The 18,892-nt window shown below is 39.7% G+C and overlaps 1 protein-coding gene across 2 annotated transcripts in view; it reads left to right on the forward strand.

Moving 5' to 3' along the window:
• The first annotated feature begins 3,633 nt into the window (after window positions 1–3,633).
• Window positions 3,634–18,892, forward strand: part of PTPRK (protein tyrosine phosphatase receptor type K) — a 553,262-nt gene continuing 538,003 nt past the window's right edge. For both annotated transcript variants that reach the window (XM_028117097.2, XM_088023873.1), the window contains exon 1: window positions 3,634–3,938. In XM_028117097.2, coding sequence (XP_027972898.1) covers window positions 3,842–3,938 — 97 coding nt within the window. In that variant the 5' untranslated portion in view covers window positions 3,634–3,841. The remainder of the gene's footprint in view (window positions 3,939–18,892) is intronic.

An 18,892-nucleotide genomic window follows, 5' to 3' on the forward strand; every position in this document is an offset into this window, starting at 1 on the left:
CAGAATATACGTTAATCAACCATTTATGTTAGCCATAGGTTTCTGGTCAACGGTAGGCTGTTATTAGTTATGGTTTTTGGAGAGTCAAGTTATATGAAGCTTTTTGACAGTGCAGGGGATCAATGCCTCTAACCCTCCAGTTTAAGTCAACTGTATTTTTTTTAGTTATCTGAAAATCTGATTGATTAGCCTCATTTTCATATGAAGGAAATTGAGATATAGAGATATTAAATGTTAGCTGGCAGTGTTTCCCAAACTCTGTTCCCTGAAATCCTCCTTGTGAGAAATACTTCTTTATTAAAGAGTTCCATGGTCCAAAACTTTCAGAAACTTTGCATTCTTTCCCCCCTCCAGATTCACGGTGCCTAATACCATATTGATAACCATGGAAAAAGTGCTACATAGTAAAGAAGACTGTTTTGGTAAAGGAACCTTTTAACTTTGCTCAATTCAGAGTTCTCCAAGCTTATCTGATCTTCAGACCTTATTTTCCAATATACTTATGAAATTTTGATAAAACTGGATTCCACAGAAAACATTTTCCCAAACACAGATCTAAATTTATGACTGGAGGTACTGTGTGGTAAATCTGCAATCCGAATACAAACCTGTCCTCTTTAAAAGATATACTCTCACCATATACCCCAAATGGTAGGAAAATAGAGAAGGGCAATTATGAAATTTTATTATTCTATATCTACTACTAATTTTATCAGTATTATGGTTTATGGGTTTTTTTTCATTCTTCATTATTTCTCTGTTATAATCATAGTACATTTTGATTTTTGTCTTCTATTTTTTTACTGTAGTAAAACATATATTGCGTACAATTTTACCATTTTAACCATTTTTAAGTATACAGTTCAGTGGCATTAAGTACACATTGTTGTACAGCCATCACTACGGTGCATCTCCAGAATGTTTTCATCTTTCCAAACTGAAACTCTGTACAGTCTTCTGGTGTTTTTTACCCAAAATTTTATCATATGCATTTTCCCATGTTGCAACTTGCTTTTTTTTTTATAACTTTCACTTTAGTGGCTCTGAGATATTCTATCTAGATAATGTTCATGAATCTGCCTATTGTCAGACATTTATATGATTTCCACTTTTCCCTTTTGAAAATCACAAATATCTTTGTTTATACAACACTTTCCATATTTTGGATTATTTCCTTAGAATAGCCAGTAGATTGAAGAATATGAACATTTTAGTGATTTTTAACACGTCTAATTTTTTCTAAAAGTTATACCAAATTTATACTTCTTCTATGAATTGATAGATATATTCATTCATTCTATTTTCTGTGAAATAAACAGAGATCTAGTAAGTTCTAAATACTTGCCAAATACCTTGCGGAAGAAAAACATACTCTCCTCAAAAGATTTCAATCCACTCTGGCCAGCATTAGTTATTACAGCCAGCATTTGTGACAACTAAGGACAAAAGGACTGATTTACTTGTCTAAAAGTTTTATTTTATTCCTTTGACTTTCAGTGAGAAGTTGTTCTTGCTACTTTGCTGATTCCTTTTGAGAATTTTCTTGCCTTTTCTTGTTTCCCCTTACCCACTTTTCACTCAGATATGTGCTGATGACCAAATTACTTAATCCCTAATCTTGTTTCCTTGTTTGTCAAATGGGAGTAATAATTGTACCAAAGTCAAAGGATTGTTGTCTGAACTCAGTGAGACACTGCGTATCTTAAGTCCGGGCCTCGCACATTGTAAGTGCTCTGTAAACATTGCCTGTTACTGTTATTACTTCCAGGATAGATAAAGTGAAATGAATCTTCCATCAGTTGACCCAAGGAACAGGCATGATAAGAACTGTGTGTGAACTTTCCCCTGGCACCCTATGTCAATTTTTCAAACAAGCATTTTGTGTGTTTAAACAAACAAATCTAGCAAGTCATGAACTTCCTTCATCTTTCTTTCAAGAATAGAACAGGTGAATTAGTATATGGGTGGTGGGTTTTTGTTTGTTTTTCCTGAGGCATATTCCCGCTAAATTTTACAAAGTTCTGCTTACTGCTTCAAAAAGAAAAGATATGCCCTTCAGTTTTTTGTTACTTAGGATTTAGGAATGTCCCTCAATCAAAGAAATAGAACAGTGATGTGTGAACAGTTATAGGTTAGTGAGTTGAAAAAAAAATTGTACCCTGCACCCTAAGGAAAAATGAATTTTATTGTGTGAATTGAATTGACAAGCATTGGGCTAGTCAGTGTGCTAATGAGCCAGCCAGAAGACTCCAAATTCTGTCTAATCAAGCTTCTACTCTTAGCAAAATTTTTAAAAAGTCTTTTTCTTCCTGATTTTATACATATATATGTATATAGATATATTTCCAGTTCTGTCATAAACTTGGTCATTGATAGCATATATTTAATTTGTATAAAGGAGGAATATATGGCTCGGTAAATACATTACATGAATGTTAAATTGAATTTCACATTGTGTTGTTTACAAAGACCAAAGATATGAGTACTTGACAGATGTCAATCAATAGATTCTATTGTTCTAGGAATTGTATATATGACATTAAAATTCTTAATAAAATATCTATTCAATTGTGACCACATCTATTTTACTTGAAAATTTTACAAAAATGGATATACTGCGCAACCAAATAGTCTCTTCACAGAAGCAAGTAAATGTGGCATATGGTGAAATCACTTCAAGCTGCTGAAGAACTAGCAAACTGTAAAATACTTTACTGTCATAATAGAGCATCATTTTCCTCCGGATGAAATCATTCGTTGCCGTTTTCATTGTCAGTGTAAAGTCCTTTTGTTAAATACTTCTGCCTTAAGTACCTATTAGATATTAAAAACAAAGCAAACAACCTTTTTTTCTACTCCAGCAGACCTATGGGAAAGGAAAAGATACTAAACCCTGATGCAGTTCTTAGGTTCTTCCTGAGGGAAGAAGTGGAAAGAGGCCGGAAGGTTTCAGAACCACAAGCCAAGTCAGCGAAGCAGAGCGTAAATCCAAATATTCAGTAAATGACAAATAAACCAGAAAGGAGGCACGGCAGCTGCTCACACTGGAAAGTTACCGAACGTTTATTTTGGTTCAAGTTTTATTTTTATATCATAAGGAACAATAAGTTTTCTGTGGGGGTGGGGTGTCTTAGTCCTTATTACAGGAATAAAGAACAGTGAGTTTTCAGTACAGGTGGGTGTTTCCTTAGGGCGCTTCTACACTCCCGCTTCTTCCTACCGGCATCCGCTCCGGTGGGACCTCCACCGCGGGGACAGAGAAGCCCAGGACGCCTCTGCTCGGGCGTTGGGGTTTTCTCGGCGCTCCTCCTCTGTGGTCCGGGCACACTGCTTACCAAACACTCGCATCTCAAACTCCGATTTCTGCAACAGGGCAGCCAACGGCGCGGGTCCGCTTTCCCGCCCGCCCCCCGAGCGGCGGCGGGCGGCGGGCGGCGAACAAAGGCGGCGAGAGGCGCGCGGCCGGGGCTGGCGCGCGTCTCTCCGGCAGGAGGCGAAGGCGCCGCGCCCGAGCCTGCATTCCTCAGAAGCTCCCGGAGCCGGCGGGGCGACGTCACCCCCGGCTCCGCCCCCGTCCCTCCCCGAGCAAAGTAACTCTTGACTAACAGGAGCAGCCTCCGCTGAGCATGGAGAGCTGCTGCCGCGGCCGGCCGGCAACGCGGGAGACGCTTGCGCCCCAGAGGTAGTTTGGGGACTGCGAAGAAGGAAAAAGTGCCGGCGGGCGGCCGTGGACTTCCCGCCCTCATCCCGCGAGGCCCGGCTGGTACCTCGGTCGTGGATTTCGCTGCGATCCACCCGGCAGCTCTTTGCAAAGCTGCTTGAAACTTCTCCCAAAGTCGACATGGATACGGCGGCCGCGGCGCTGCCTGTTTCTGTGGCGCTCTTGCTTCTCTCCCCTTGGTCTCCCCTGGGGTCGGCCCAAGGCCAGTTCTCCGCAGGTGAGTGGCCTGGAAGGTGGGCGTGTGGGTGGGTGGGGGGGCGTCCGGATGCCCGATGAATGCCCCCCGGCCGGGGGCTCGTGAGGGCTGGAGCCGGCTCCTCGACAGGGCCGGGGGGCAACGATTCGGGGGCAGCTTTCGCGGCCCGGGCGGGAGCACAGGGCAGAAGGAGAGATGTCCCCAGAGTTTGCGCTAGGTGGGACGCGGGGCACCGGGCTGGGCGCCACTTGGCTCAGGTAACTTTCATCTCCGCGACCCATTGTTCCTCTCGATGGCTCGCTCGGGGCCAGGGCTGGCAGGGCTGGCAGGGCTGCCCGGGAGTGTGGGGAGACATTGCTTTTCTTGGGAAATTGGTAGCCTCCGCGTCCAGCGCACGCTGCACCAAGCTGGGGAAGAGGGAAGAAAAAGTAGTTACTACTCGGGGACGGCTACTCTGTTGCTCGTGGTGCGGGCTTGTTGCTGTCTGCCTCTAGAGTGTTCAAGAAAAAAAAATATTTTTTTTTTGTCTCCCCCCTCCCCCCCGCCGGGAAGCCATTGTCAGAAATGTGGAGACTGGAAGGGACTGACCTCGGCGCGCTTTGCCAGGTGCTTTTTGTCCCGGGAATAACCTCCCTTGACTATTGTCTAACTACTTCCCCGTCCCTCCGCCAGTCCCTTTCTCCTCCCCCAGTGTTGGCTGCTCCTGGTTTTGCTCTGCGTGTTAGGGCACTGCGTGGAGTAGGTTCCGTGTGTCTGTTGGCGGAGCCTGTAAGATGTTTTGAAATATGATTCTAAGGACCCACACCGAGCCGTCCTGGGCAGCGAGGTCTGGGTGCCGGGCGGGGGGAGCCTGACCCTGGCAGTGGCAGCCCGCTCCCCCGGTGGAGCCCGCCTCGGGGATGGGGGCTGCGAGCGACAGCCGGCAGAGTCCAAAGGGAGGGATGTGGTGTGCTCTTGCAGGTTGGGGCTCTTTGGGTTCTTGGTAAAGCCACTTAGAGAAGTCCGTGAAACCCCGTGTCTCCCAGTCCCGTCCTCTACCCTTCCAGTTTTGTTCTTTTCTGTTAGTTGCTTCTTTCGTTCTCTCCTCTGGGGGCTCTGAAGTTTCACCAGGTGGATGCTGGGGAGCGGGCTCCTGGGCGCTTGTCTGCTGCTCGCGGGTCCTGACAACTTTTCTGGCCAGTCCACCCAGCTCAGCTTGGCTGGCAAGCGCATCTGCTGCCCTGAGTCTTGGTGCAGATGGAGACGCATTGGTGGCCGAGGGGTGACGGAGAACACCGGGAAAGTGACAGCCGCGCTCTTGGCTGAGGCCGCAGGGTCGGAAAAAGAACTTAACTTTGCGCCTGTCAGTTTCTCTCCTTGTTGTGGCTGCCCTGTTTCCTGGAAATAAACTCAGATAGTTGTGACCGGGAGTAATGTTTATTTCCCTTACATCCCCTTTTCCCTACGGTAGAACGCTATCAAAGGAGTTAGACCACAGATTCAGGTGGCAGCATGTGTTGTACACTAAAGCAGATTATGAAATGCAGCGTGTAGAGGAAAAGCCATGTATATTGGTGATGTATGCAGGACAACAGATCTATGCAATGAGTGATCCGATGGCTTAATTTAATTCTTTCTGTAGTAAGCATTACTACTGAATGCATCTCTGACATATAATGCCGGTTGGTATTGGAACCGTGCTTGATGTAAGTCATTTTGTGCAGGCAAGTTAGAGTGGGTATTGATTTCTGCACAGTGTTTGTCACTGCACTGAGAGCCTATGCTTCAAAAGGCATGTAGTTTGTTAATTGAAAGTTTGAATTCTACCAGTTGCATGATTAGACTTACATGTATTCAAGAGTTGCAACTATTAACGACTCAACAGCTGATGGGTTTATTTTCAGCAGTAAAGAAACTTTTATATTTCTCGTTTCAAATGTTATTTACCCTTTAGTAAATACTAAATTCCCTCCAACAGAATGTGCAGATGAGCTTTTCTGATCTCCGGAGTTTAGATATCTCTAATGAACAATTGCGTTCGCAGACATCCAGTTCTAAGTAATTTTACCAAATATGCCTGGCTTTGTTTTAGTGACAAAGCGAAACCTTTGACTTTATGTTATGTTTAAGTAAGAGAATGTGCAGTCCTAATAAATGCAATTCTTGTAGGACTGTATCTCAAAAATTTTGCCATTCAGGATTTACGCATATGCCCAGAAATGAATGCTTTTCCCCCCCTGTTTAAAGTCAGATTGTGAATCTGCCTTTCTCCGTGAATTAAAAGTTTGTTTTGTAAACATTTTCATGTTCTGGTTATCCTAAGCCACTTGGTATTCTGCTGTCATCAGATTTTATGGCAGTCAGATTTGTTGTAAATACATAAATTCAGAGATTGAAGGTGTATTTCTTTCTTGCTGTTTTTTTTTTCTTGGATTCTACTTTAAATAATGAACTTTTAGTTCTTTTGAGAAACTTGAATAAAATGCTTTAAAAGTCTAAAACAAATATATATTCAGAATTTTTAAATATCCTGTTAAATAGGTCTTTTAAATCACATCCATTAAGGCCAATTTACCACTTTTAGATATTATCATGTGGTTTCTAATGTAGTACATTTCAAAAGCAAATTTTGAAAGACTAAGGATTGTTGGATATGTCATATACTCATCCAGTGTTCTTTCTTTAAACCACAAATTTAATAATATTTTTATCACTGGGACTTTTTCCTTAGCTTTTGGAATGAAAATATAAAAATGCTGCATGGTGAGCCTCTTTAAAACAGAACAGCCTGTAAATATCAACTTATGTTATTTTAGCTTAATCTTTCACTTAAAATGATACTAGTGTCATACCTGGGGAAACTGAGGAATAGAAGCACAAAGATACACTGACATTCATGGAGTTGTGTAGCTGTTATCTTTTGATATTATAATGTAAGACAGTTTTCTGTCTTGGGACTCAGATGCCTGACAAAACCAGTCGCAGAGAAGTTACTTGGAAACTCAGCTTTCTCATCTGTAAAATGGTGATAATAATACCTGTCCTAACCTTTCCACCTGGTTTTTATGAAATAATTTATGTGAACTGGCACTGTTAAGTTGTAAAGCATTATGTAGCTTTCTGGAGTGTAGGCGTCATACAATAAGGTAGCTAAGTGCCTTGACTTTAGTCCCCTTGGCTTGCTCCCACACTCGCCTAGTGCAGACAGGCTGTTCAGGAGTGTGTGTGTGTATGTGTTTCCTCTGCCAGTCATTCATTTTAATCATTATTAAACATAAACATCCTAGCTTGGCCAGACTATAATTTTATCAGTACAGTGAGAGAAATTATCCTTAATTTTTTTTTTTTTTTTGCTTACCTCGTGGAAATTGTTATTTGAGCTATACCTGTGGAAGAGTCATTATTAACATTCCTAACAATAGAAGAAATATATAGTCATTTGTTTAGCTGTTTGTTCAACTGTTGGTTGTTCAGCTTTTTCATCAAGAGTGTGGAGAAAAAATTATGCAGCGTTTTAGATGCAGTCTTATCAATGACCTAGAGAGGGACTATTGTGTCTCTAGTATGATGTGAGCCTGGAAATGCAGCTCAAGATCCTCACTTGATCTAGTTCCTGGCATGTCACACGGTAAGGGTGCACTCACTTGATCCCTTAGGACCTTGCAACTCATCTAAACAATGCCACTTTCCTGGTGTCTGACTCCTTGATGTCTCTGTATGTGAAGTTAATTTCTTTCATACTTACTACCTACTAGGAAAATACACCAGGAACAGCTTGTTTCAAGGTTTGTGCGCTGATTTTCTGGTTTTGATTGACCAGAATCGCTCAGTCCCTCAATTCATTAAAACTATAAATTTTAACACTGGTAATGATATATAAGTGGACATTTCCAGGACTGTTTTTTCTCTCACTATTCTCCATATATCTGACTCTGCTGATTTTCCTAGATTGCAAGATGTCGTTTTGTGTCTGGCCTACCCAGACGGGAAGAGGCAGGTCTGGCTGCTATTTGGGCTTGGCATGTGCGCTGCTGACAGCTCTTCTCTTTGTATTCATAAACACGAATTTGAAAAATAAATCAACCCCTCTGCCGCCCTGCCCCTCTCCCACACTCCTTCCCACTCCTCTTTAGCAACAACAAAGCCCGCATGCACATAGACAACCTCACGGTCTTTTTGTTCCCACTAAATATCTTTTGGTGCTGGACATGTTCTTAAAAACTGGAAATATGACTCAACTACTATGCAGAGCGAACGCCAGTTTTCCCATCAAATCTCATATTTCTACCAGTGATGGTTTCCTACACATTTTTATGGCCTTTAAAAAACATTTAGTTTATGTGATACGGTCCTATATAGAGAAACTGTGTTGTTGCCTACCAGTGCTTTTGAAGTGCCATGATCTAGGTCTGTTCAAGGTGGTGTTAAAGACAGTGTAAATCATGCTAAATATGGATGTACTTCTCAGAGGCATGGAAAATGCTGTCCTCATCTGCCCTGTGCTGTTCCCATTTCCTCTACTTGCTCTTCATGGAGGGCAGGAAGAGGGCTGCTGCACGACTGAGAGCCGGAAACATCGAGAGAGTTTACAGATTGCTCTTAAAGACAAAACAAAGAACACTAGGATTCTGTGTGTGTGTGCGTGCGTGTTTGATCTTTTATTTACTTTTCTAAAGAGAGGAAAAAAGCACCTTATTTTTGATTTGTTTATTGGAGTCAGCCTTTGCCTTTGTCCAAACACATTCATTTCTTATTCTGTAGATGTAAAAATTTCCCTCTGTGTATTCCTCTCAGACTTTATCCTTTGATCATGTGTATTTGTTTTGTGTTCCGTTATCAAGTGGTGTTTCTCTTTGTCTAAAAAGGTTATAATTGCTTTTGAACATGACTTGTTTTTTCACCAAAACTCATGCTGTTTATCATGGTTACTGAACAATGATATCTTCCCAGTTCATGATGTCTTAAACTGGTATTTGATAACAGAGTAAGTAAGTCTGTCCATCACGTTAATTTTAATTTTAGTTGAAGCCAGAAATAAAGTTGTAAATCCATGAAATGATATTTTAATGTCACAGAGTGTTTCTGCTTAGGTATCTCTGAATGGAAGAGAGACTTTTAAGTTCCTTTTTGTAAGTGGGGATAGAACACATTTGAGGACCATATTGCCTGTTATTTTGAGATGAGTGAGATAAGTTATATACAACTATGCTTTGGAAAATGGAAAAAATGGAAAAAAAAGTGTTTGAATTTTTGATATTGGTGAGAACTCTGGAGGTAGATAGTTTATAAACTTTAAGCTCTATCTTAGGAGAGATGTGTTTTTATGAGCATTGCTCTTAGAGAAACTTTATTCCACATATGAGTTTTTCTTAGTTCCATGAAGATTCTGTTGAGAGAGGGATGTTTATTTTCCTGAAGTAGTCTTATGGGCATTCTTTTGTAGTTAAAACTTTAGTAATAAAAACTGAACGTACATAATTCAACATAGTTTTGTGAGGTTTTGCAGGGTGTTGGGGTTCTGGGAAAACACTGGGCTCGGGATGTAAGACCGTATCGATCCTGTTGTGGAACATTGCCATTTTACCACTTCACTCTGCTTAGAGTTTTTGGCATTCTCGGCTGTGTGTTGATAATCCATAAAAATTATGAATGGCTTATTTTTCACTTATAATTGTTTTAGGAGCAAATTAAGTAGTCCTGAGTGAAATAATCCGTTTCCACTTTATATGATCGTAGAGCTCTGTTAATAAAAAGGATGAGCAAGGTAGTGCTGGCTGAATTTTTCTACAGGTTAGTCATTCTAGGAATTATCTTCTTAAGAGGAATGCAGATAGAAATAAAGCCAAATAAAAGAATGTCTAGGTGAGTTCTTATTTGCATTTATTTTGTTGGGAAAGCTGAAAGATATATGTATTTTGTACATAAACACACACACGCACACACACACACACACACACACGTCTTAACAGTGATAGAACTTCATTGTCCAAAGGTTTGGGTGAGAAGGAAGCTAAGGACATCTACAGATGGAGTCACACTCCTGTACTTCTATTTTGGAAAGAGTATTGCAAATAGATAATTACTTTGCCTATTTCATAGATGAAAAAACTAAAATTGATAAACGAACTATATAGTATATAATATGTTGTACTATACTTTTAATGAGAAAGTAATAAATCTTCCTCCGAATTGGTGTCTATTTTTATAAACCCTTCCCAATGCAGCCTGCTCCTTAACCAGCTGCTTGCAGGCTGATTCTCCAAACCCTATCCAGAGCAGCAGCTGACGAGCTACAGAAATTCCCCTAATCCTCGTTGGGTGATGGGGTGACCTAGCATCTGCTTCATATGGCCACAGCTCCTTCATATGATTCGCCTTAGGTCATTCAACAAATTCAAGAGTAGAGAGGAAGCCCCACCTAGGGATTGATGGCTGACTGCCTCATGGTCATTGGATTCATCAACTCCGAGGTGCCCTAGAATTTTGCTGCTTGAATGTGGTCCATGGATGAGCAACATCAGTCTTGGGAACTTGTGATGACCTTGTGGTCACTTATCAGAGCTCTTCTCAGAACTACTGACTCAGAATCTGCATTTTAATAAAATCCCCAGGTGATTTGCTTGAACATGTAATTTTGAGAAACACTGCTTTAGGACAAAGAAAGCTCAGCTTGAAAAGATTTGTCACATGCACTTTGCTGTAGAATTTTAAGAGTATTGTGAAGGGATTAATTACAATATGAAACAAATTTCCCTGGAATTATATTTCTGATCAGTATTTACTTAATTATAATTTAATGCCCCAGACACATCAAAACAACAGTACTATTCACTTTTTAGAAAGAATACTCAGAGATTTTGAAAGAAGTATTTTCCTAAGAGAATAAAAATAAAGCTAAATGGTTTTTTTTTTTAAAGATTTTATTTATTTGACAGAGAGCGACACAGCGAGAGAGGGAACACAAGCAGGGGGAGTGGGAGAGGGAGAAGCAGGCTTCCCGCCGAGCAGGGAGCAGGGAGCCCGATGCGGGGCTCGATCCCAGGATCCTGGGATCATGACCTGAGCTGAAGGCAAACGCTTAACGACTGAGCCACCCAGGCGCCCCAAGCCTAAATGGTTTTGGCTATGAATGTGTTGTGTGTGAATATTTAAAGGTAAAGATATTATCAAGGAACCAAACATGATATAGGCCAATAATTTTTATTTAGCATATTGATATGTTGATACAGGAAATGATATTCCCACTGATAGTAATAGTAGAAGCAGTTTCTTGTTTTATATTTCTCTTTTTCTTCTAAGTGTAATATAAGGATCTTTGTAATAAGGAGCTCATTTATGGGACAGTCAAATTTAATGAATGGGAGTTAGGTAGAATGCATTAAATATCACTGGTGTTCTTTTTACTATCTTTTGTGCTCATATTTAAGAGCAGATTCTTGTCATTTTTCTCAAGAGAAAAATTATGATGTAATAGACAGTGTACAGTATTCATGTCAAAACACAATTTTACTCGCATTTTATAGCTTGCTTTAGCATTCTTTTAGAAAATGAATTTTCCCAGAAGACCTAATTGCCTTCTTATTAATGAGCCTGTAAGTGTGTTTTGTTATCCATTTACTATTCTAAACGTGTCTACTTTGGCTGGCTGTTTTAACAGTGAAGTCTCTGATTAAATCACGACTGCTATATTTGTTTTTGCCATTCACTAGCGATTCAGAATATACCGGCATAATGACATGGTTATGGCAGAGACTAATGGAAAACAAGAAATATAAATTAACGTTAACCCATAATAGTTGGTTGTATTACGATACTGGGAGCGGGAGTTTGGGGAAATACACAACAGAATTCTCTGCACGTTTGACTGGAAGTGAAAGTCTCTTAACCTGTGTTGTTTGAAATACAAAATATATAGTTGCTGGATTTGTAAATAAACTATAAATCAATGATCTCCATGTTTACTTATTCTAGACACTGGTGTTTAAAGGAAGAGGTTTAACTGTAGATAGATCAGTGCTTGAGTGGAGCTTAGCGATGGAGAGAAACCCAGAAAGGTACTTCCAAACATCTTAAAGAGCTTTAGAGTCTGAAGAATCTGACTTGTTACATTTTCTAATTTTACTACGAATTTTAGAGCTTTCTCTTTGTACTACTTCTACTTTTATTCTTGTCAGCAGTAATTAGGTTCATTTATTCTCTCACACGTTGGAGAAGAGCAGTTGCAAAAACAACGATAGGAGCTGCCATGTACTGAGTGCCTACGACCTGCCAGGCCTTATGGTCCATGTTTCACGTGAATTTAAATCCTCGCAATAATCCTTGAAGATTGGAATCCTCTCTGCTTTGCAAACTGAGGATTCGAGAGGTTAATAAATTGCCTCAGGTGACAGTGTGAGAAACTAGTCAAGCTAAAATTTATTATTGAATATATACATATATGTAGCAGTTAGGCTTTTTTTTTTTTTTTTTTTTTTTTTGGTTGCATGTTGGCAGAAAATGCAACTCAGACTGGTTGGTTACAACAAAAGAGGAATTTATTTTCTCTCCTAACCGATGATTCAGGTGCAACTTGACTTAGAGGTCACATAATTCCATTGGGATATGACCTCTTTCTGCCTGCTCAGCTTCCCTGTGGGGCACTCCAGGAGCTTCATTCTTAGGCTCCATGTAGGGCATGGTAGCTTTGGCAGCTCCCATACCACAAGATTCTTGGTTCAAGTCTGGTATGAAAATGTGTACTTTATGTGGCAGTTGCACTGGCAAAGGCCCTAAGGTTCACTCTGATTAGATTCAGTGAATTAGAGACTCCAGCTGAGGGGAAGTAAGTGCACTGATTGGCTTAGTTGACTAGAATTCTGAATTCAGCCCTAGATCCTCACTCAGGTCACATGGACTCATGGGGGCACCGCAGATCAAACCATCAGTTATCAACAGATCTGGGGATGAGTTCTGGAAAGACAATGGAACTACAGTGTGGTTGCTTAAGATAGAATTAAATACGTCCTGAGAAGTAAAAGCAAAGAAAGCGGGGTGCATCCTTTGACGAGGAAGAAAGTATATGGTGAGGAAAAGACAGTTGCATCAGATGGTTCCCAGCTCTGGACCACTAAGTAGTAACATTAAGACATGGTGACCTCAACCTTAGTCTCTAAGGGGAAGAGGACGGTGGAGGAAGAGGGGAAAGAGGTACTTTGCACCTGGCAGTTTTGTGTGCCTTGAAGATCAGTTCATAATTTTTGAAGTGCTTCTTTTTTGGTTTATCTTCTAAGCCATGCTTTAAAGCATGAATTTTATTATTTTCATTATTTTATTCTCTTTACCTCAGTATTAAATAAATCCAACATTAAAAATTCACAGAATTTTAAGTGCTGAAAGGAACTTTAGACATTAATTCTCCTTCATTTGATATAACTTGTCCAAAGTCATACAGCTTGGAAGAACTTAGCTCAAATTCAAGATTTTTTTTAAGGATTTATTTATTTATTTGAGAGAGAGAGAGAGAGAGAGAGAGAGAGTGTGTGGTGGGGAGGGGCAGGGAGAGAGGGAGAGTGAATCTCAAAGAGACTCCACGCTGAGTGCAGAGCCTGACGTGGGGCTGGATCTCACAACCCTGAGAGCATGACCTGAACTGAAATAAAAAATCGGACACTTAACCGACTGAGCCACCCAGGAGCCCCTCAAATTCAAGATTTTTATTTTTTAGGTCACTGTTGTCACCAACATATACATTGTTTTGCTTAATGGTAATTTATACAGGTAGTTAATTATTTAGTTTTCTTTAATTATTTTGGTTTGTATTTTGAAGTTCTAAAACAATGTTTCCAGAAGCAAACCTAACTTAATGATTGGCTTTAATTAAAATTACAGTCCAAATAGGAGGTGATAATAATTAATATGTCTGTGAATAAAAGACACCATCTTAGATAACTGCTTGGTTTTCAGTTATCCTACATACCCTACATATGTACATGAATAGGTATTTGCATGCATGCATTTGTTTATTTTTAATAGAAGCCAGCAGGTAAACTAAGCTGTGATAAATGATGCTAATTGACACAGAGAAATAGAACCTCGTCACTCTTCACTTTGAAAACTAATTTTGAAAAACTCAGGAGGTGAAGGTGTACTTGTTTATAGTTTTGATCTTCTCCCCTCTGCTGCCTAACTTTATAATGCATATCTGTACTACATGGGATATTCAAGAGTTGCTATAGGATAACTGGGGTACTCGATAATGAATGAGATGTAGGGAAGTAGCAGCTGTTTGCCTAGCCTTCCCCACTTACAAGGAGAGGTTTATCCAGCCTGTGTTAAGATACACATCTGTGCTGGTGGCCTAAAGCTGGATGTGACTGAAGACCAGGGCCTCAAACGTAGTTGTGCCAGTTTAGACCAGAGTGTCATGCCCATGCACCTCTGTGACAGAGCAGCTGGCCTGGCAACATAGGGGTGAAGACAGTGGTTGTGGAAGATTTATTGACTGGAGCATGCTTCTTTCTGTCACTGGAGGTGTCTGTTCACGCACCTTTGAGTGTTATCTTAAATAAATTCCTGAATTATTATTTTCTTCCCTGTGTATTGCCTGCTTTCTCTGTGACTTTTTTTTTTTAACCTCTTATTTATATTCTTATCAGGTGTGTGATTCCTGAATGATGAGTTTTGTAATAGTTTGCCTAACAGCCTGGCCGCTTGAGGCAGAGTGCTATCTAGGGTTGGCCCATTATTGCCCCTTTATCTAAACTGACATTTAAATACTTAGGTAATATATGAGGTCAAGGGGTTGGCAGCAACCTGCTTCAGAGAGAGCAAAAGGTTCCTTTAGAGATCTATAGAAGAGTCCATTCACTGCATGGAGCATCGGGCTTGCTATGTGACTGTGTGCTAGTCTTAGTTTTGTTACTCTCTGGCACTGAGATTTGGAGGTAATTCTTTTTTAATGAATCCTTAATTTCCTTATCATTAAAATGGGAATATTACAATGAAAAGTGATTATAATATCTTCTCCAGTTACTTAGTAGGACAATTTCGAAAGGTAAAATTGAAATATATGTTAAAGTCTTTTTTAACTTTTAAACTACCATAAAAATGTAATTTATTTTGGGGGCAGTATAAATTTTGATAAATTGTTGCTGAAGGCAAAAATAATTTGCTGAACAATGGAAATGAAACCAGTAGATGCTTTGTATATTTGCAGTTATATGTTGCATATCTGTTTGCATGTGTAAGCTTTGGGGAAGGTGGTATGATAAAGAGGTCGGTATGGTTCTTGTGAGCAGTGAGTAAATTTGTTATTATGTATCATAAAATGTACCCCCCCAGATTCATTTTCACCTATATACTTATTTTCTCTCTCTATAAGTCAACTTTACTATGTAATGCTACCAAATATTATTTGTATTTTCTCCAAATAGGTTAGTAAAGATTACATGATTATGAAATATTTTTATTGAAAAAATTTTAGCCAAATGTTTTAAGGGCTGTAATCATATATAGCAAGTTTAATGTACAGTATAGTTTTTCCTTTGAGTATTTTCATGAAATAGAAAATGCTCCTGATATCTGAACTGGTGTGCCTAGCTGGCGAGAGCGTGATTCAGTTAAGGTTTGTATGTCTTTATTTAATTCTTCCACTCTGCCTATCTTTGAACATTTGCTAAGCGTCAGTGCTCTGTCAGGTCTTAGGTATGCTTGCAAGCAAGCCAGGTATTGTCCTTGAACTTTGGCAGTGTATGTGACTTTTATGACTATTAAGGAGTGGTAATCTTTACATAGCTTCACATCTAGAGATCATGGGTGAAGCCTGGGGCTATTCAGTAACTGACCATACCCCTGCCTGTGGCTTGGCAAATCTCAAAGTGCAGGCTGTCTCTCACAATATGCTGGTCTACTTTAGAAGTTGCCTGGGAGAATCCAGTGTGTCAGCAATCTTTCCAGATCCTGAGTCTACACACAAAAAGCTAGAAGCCTACCAAAAAGCATTATGCAAAAATTTGCTGCAATGATAATAAAATTCCATCAAGTGGAATTCCCCAAAAGTTGAGTTTACACTGCCCAAGTGTAAACAAGTTGGGCAGAGGAGAGAGCACATTTGTTTTTCTAGAGGCTCACAGTCACTTATTCTCCCTCTGGGAACTTGAGCAGGAAGGTTGGAGGGCTGCCCCATCCAACTTATATGTAAATGGGCATTCACAGCGTTTGGATGCAGAGGCCCTGGTTGTTTGGCTGCGGATTCATATTTGCTGTGACCTACAGCTGTTTATCGACTGCCTTTCTAGTCTCTGATCAGCCTTCTCTCTGCTGCTGCTTCAGGGAAGCTCATTGTCCCACGTAGTGGGCAGCCCCTAGGGAGGGAGGCCAGAGGCTGGCAGAAGGGCCTGGCAGTCCAGAATCCAGTAGGCTGAGATAATCCCCAGACTGTCCTTATACCTGCATCCTGGAAGAGGCAGATTCAATTCCTAGTGCTTTAGTCATTCATTTTGGAGGGGGCAACAGTATTGTCATTTAAATATACCGGTTGCTCTACCAGGAAATGGGGATTTTGAACCTCTGTTATCAGAGGAGGCCCAAATGACCTGCAGTGTGTGAATGAAGGAGAGAAGTAATTTTGGATGTGTACATTTTTCTAAGGAAAAATAATCCCCAAATTTCATAGACCCAAGCTTCAAAAATTAAAGTTTAGAAAATTTATTTTTAAGATTTTATTTAAGTAATCTTTACACTTAACATGGGGCTTGAACCCACAACCCTGAGATCAAGAGTCGCATGCTCCACCAACTGCACCAGCCAGGAGCCCCTGAATTTAGAAACTTATTTTAATTTAGTTGAGTCACTAACATTTTGTGCCCGTTTTATATTTAGGAAGGGACACTGGAATGCTGATCTCCATGGATAAAATATATAGCGTAATGTTTACAATCACAGACTTTGGAACCTGATTGTGCTTGAATGTGAATTCTGGTTCCAACATTTTCTTGCTATGGGACCTAACCATGTTCCTTTAGTTTCAACACCACATCTGTGAAATGGGATAATACCAGTCACCTACCTGTCTTGATATTTTCTTGAAGAATATTGAGTTAAAGTGCTTCGAAGAGTGCCTGATACATTAATAAAATTCATTCACTTTAGCTTTTGTTATCATCATCCTAATGCGTGGACCAAATTAACCCATGTTTGCACAATATCCTATCCCAGGCTGTTATCTTTAAAAATAACTGCAATATCTTTTACTTTAAAATAAAACCAGCAGACAGTAGATAAAAGGATGCCTGAAATAACTCAATATCCTGATTAACAAAGACCACAGTAAACATTATAAAGAATATCACTCAATATTTATGAAAACAAGGGGCAAATTTATACTGATTCTTAAAGAACCAGAATCTTAGGATGAATGACCAAAAAAAAAAATTTAAATAAATAAATAACAAACAAACAAAAACCAACCAAAAACAAAAACAAAAAAACACAAATAAAACCCCAAATCTACATATGTAGAGTGAGAGTACCAGAAGCATTAACTTTTAGGTATAAATATTTCAGAAATCTTTGGAAGATGCATTTAACATTTCTTATCCAGGTTGGAGAAGGTGGGAAATTTGGGGCATTCCTGAAACAAGCATGTTTACTGTCTGGACAGATTTAATCTCAGATAAAAATACAGAAACCCTAATTTGGGAATAAGATGAAAATGGGCATTTAGCAGAAAGTTGAGTGAAATCTCTGCCACTTCAAGAAGTGTCCAGCCCAGTGATACTATTGTCCAATCTAGGAACAGCACTCAGATTTAGAAATGAGATAAATAAGCATTAGAAGATAAAGGGATGCCTCCTTAGCTCCTAAAGAATGTTTTCTCCAAAGGTTATAGAATGAGAGAAAGGCATCTGTTCTGTGCCATTTGCATTTAACGCTTGCTGAGTAAATGAATTACTGGCACGTCTATTTCCCTGTGAATTCTAGATAACGTTTTTGTTTTTCTTTTGAAGGTTGCTGTTGATATTTAATCTTCCATAGCTCAGGTAGTTTCAAATCCATTTAAGCCCGAAGACTTTTTCAAGCCACTGTCAACAGGGAAAAGCCATTTTAGAATCCTGGCATCTGGCTGGAGGGTCTGGCTAAACTTTTGACAATTGTTAGCTCAGTTACAGAGTTGCTCTGTGGCCAGTCATTGCAGAGGAAAGCCTCTCTAAACTTCAACAAGGATTTTATGTTACACTCAAGCTTTAGAGTTCTTATATTCTCACTTTCTTACTGTACCTCTTCTGGCTTTAATTGAGATAAAACTCCCTTTTTCTTGAGTTACACTGATGAAAATGTTTGCTCTCCAGATATAATTAAAAATTCCTGTCAACTTTCTTATCAGAGAAGCTCTTTGCACTGCAGGTTTGAATCTCACTGACATAAATACTTTTATAATATTCATTTTACCATAATAATGTGATTTTTGTATCCTGACTGGATGTTCCTGCTAACATAGGTCTTTGTGATTATGGTGGCAGAAGGTGTTTTCATAAGCTCCTCTCCATTTAAGAAGTTTCTTAAAGATGTCATTTTGATGCATTTGACCAAATTTATAGTCTTAATAAAAAAGCAATAAAACAAACTCTTGTAGCATATGTAAACTTAAATATGGAACCATTCAAAAAAGGGGATGCATACTGGACTGCCTGTTTTGTGCTCCAGAATCATGACCCAGCCATTATTTGGAAAGCAGACTTGTTCTTATATAAGTCACAACAAATACCTAAAGGATACTGAATTGGAAAAAGATTGAGGATGGCAGACCTATAAATGGAATGGAAACACTATATAACAGACCGTATACTTAAATATAATATGTATAGGAACTGGGGTGCCTGGCTGGTTCAGTTGGTAGAGCATGCAACTCTTGATCTCAGGGGTCCTGAGTTCAAGTCCCATCTTGGGTGTAGAGCCTACTTAAAAATTATCTATCTAATCTATCTGTCTATCTATCTATCTATCTATCTATCTATCTA

Source organism: Eumetopias jubatus, unplaced genomic scaffold, assembly GCF_037043125.1.
Source record: "Eumetopias jubatus isolate StellerSeaLion01/CBP00866 unplaced genomic scaffold, mEumJub1_p1.0 scaffold_6, whole genome shotgun sequence".
In the NCBI taxonomy this organism is placed as follows: Eukaryota; Metazoa; Chordata; class Mammalia; order Carnivora; family Otariidae; genus Eumetopias; species Eumetopias jubatus.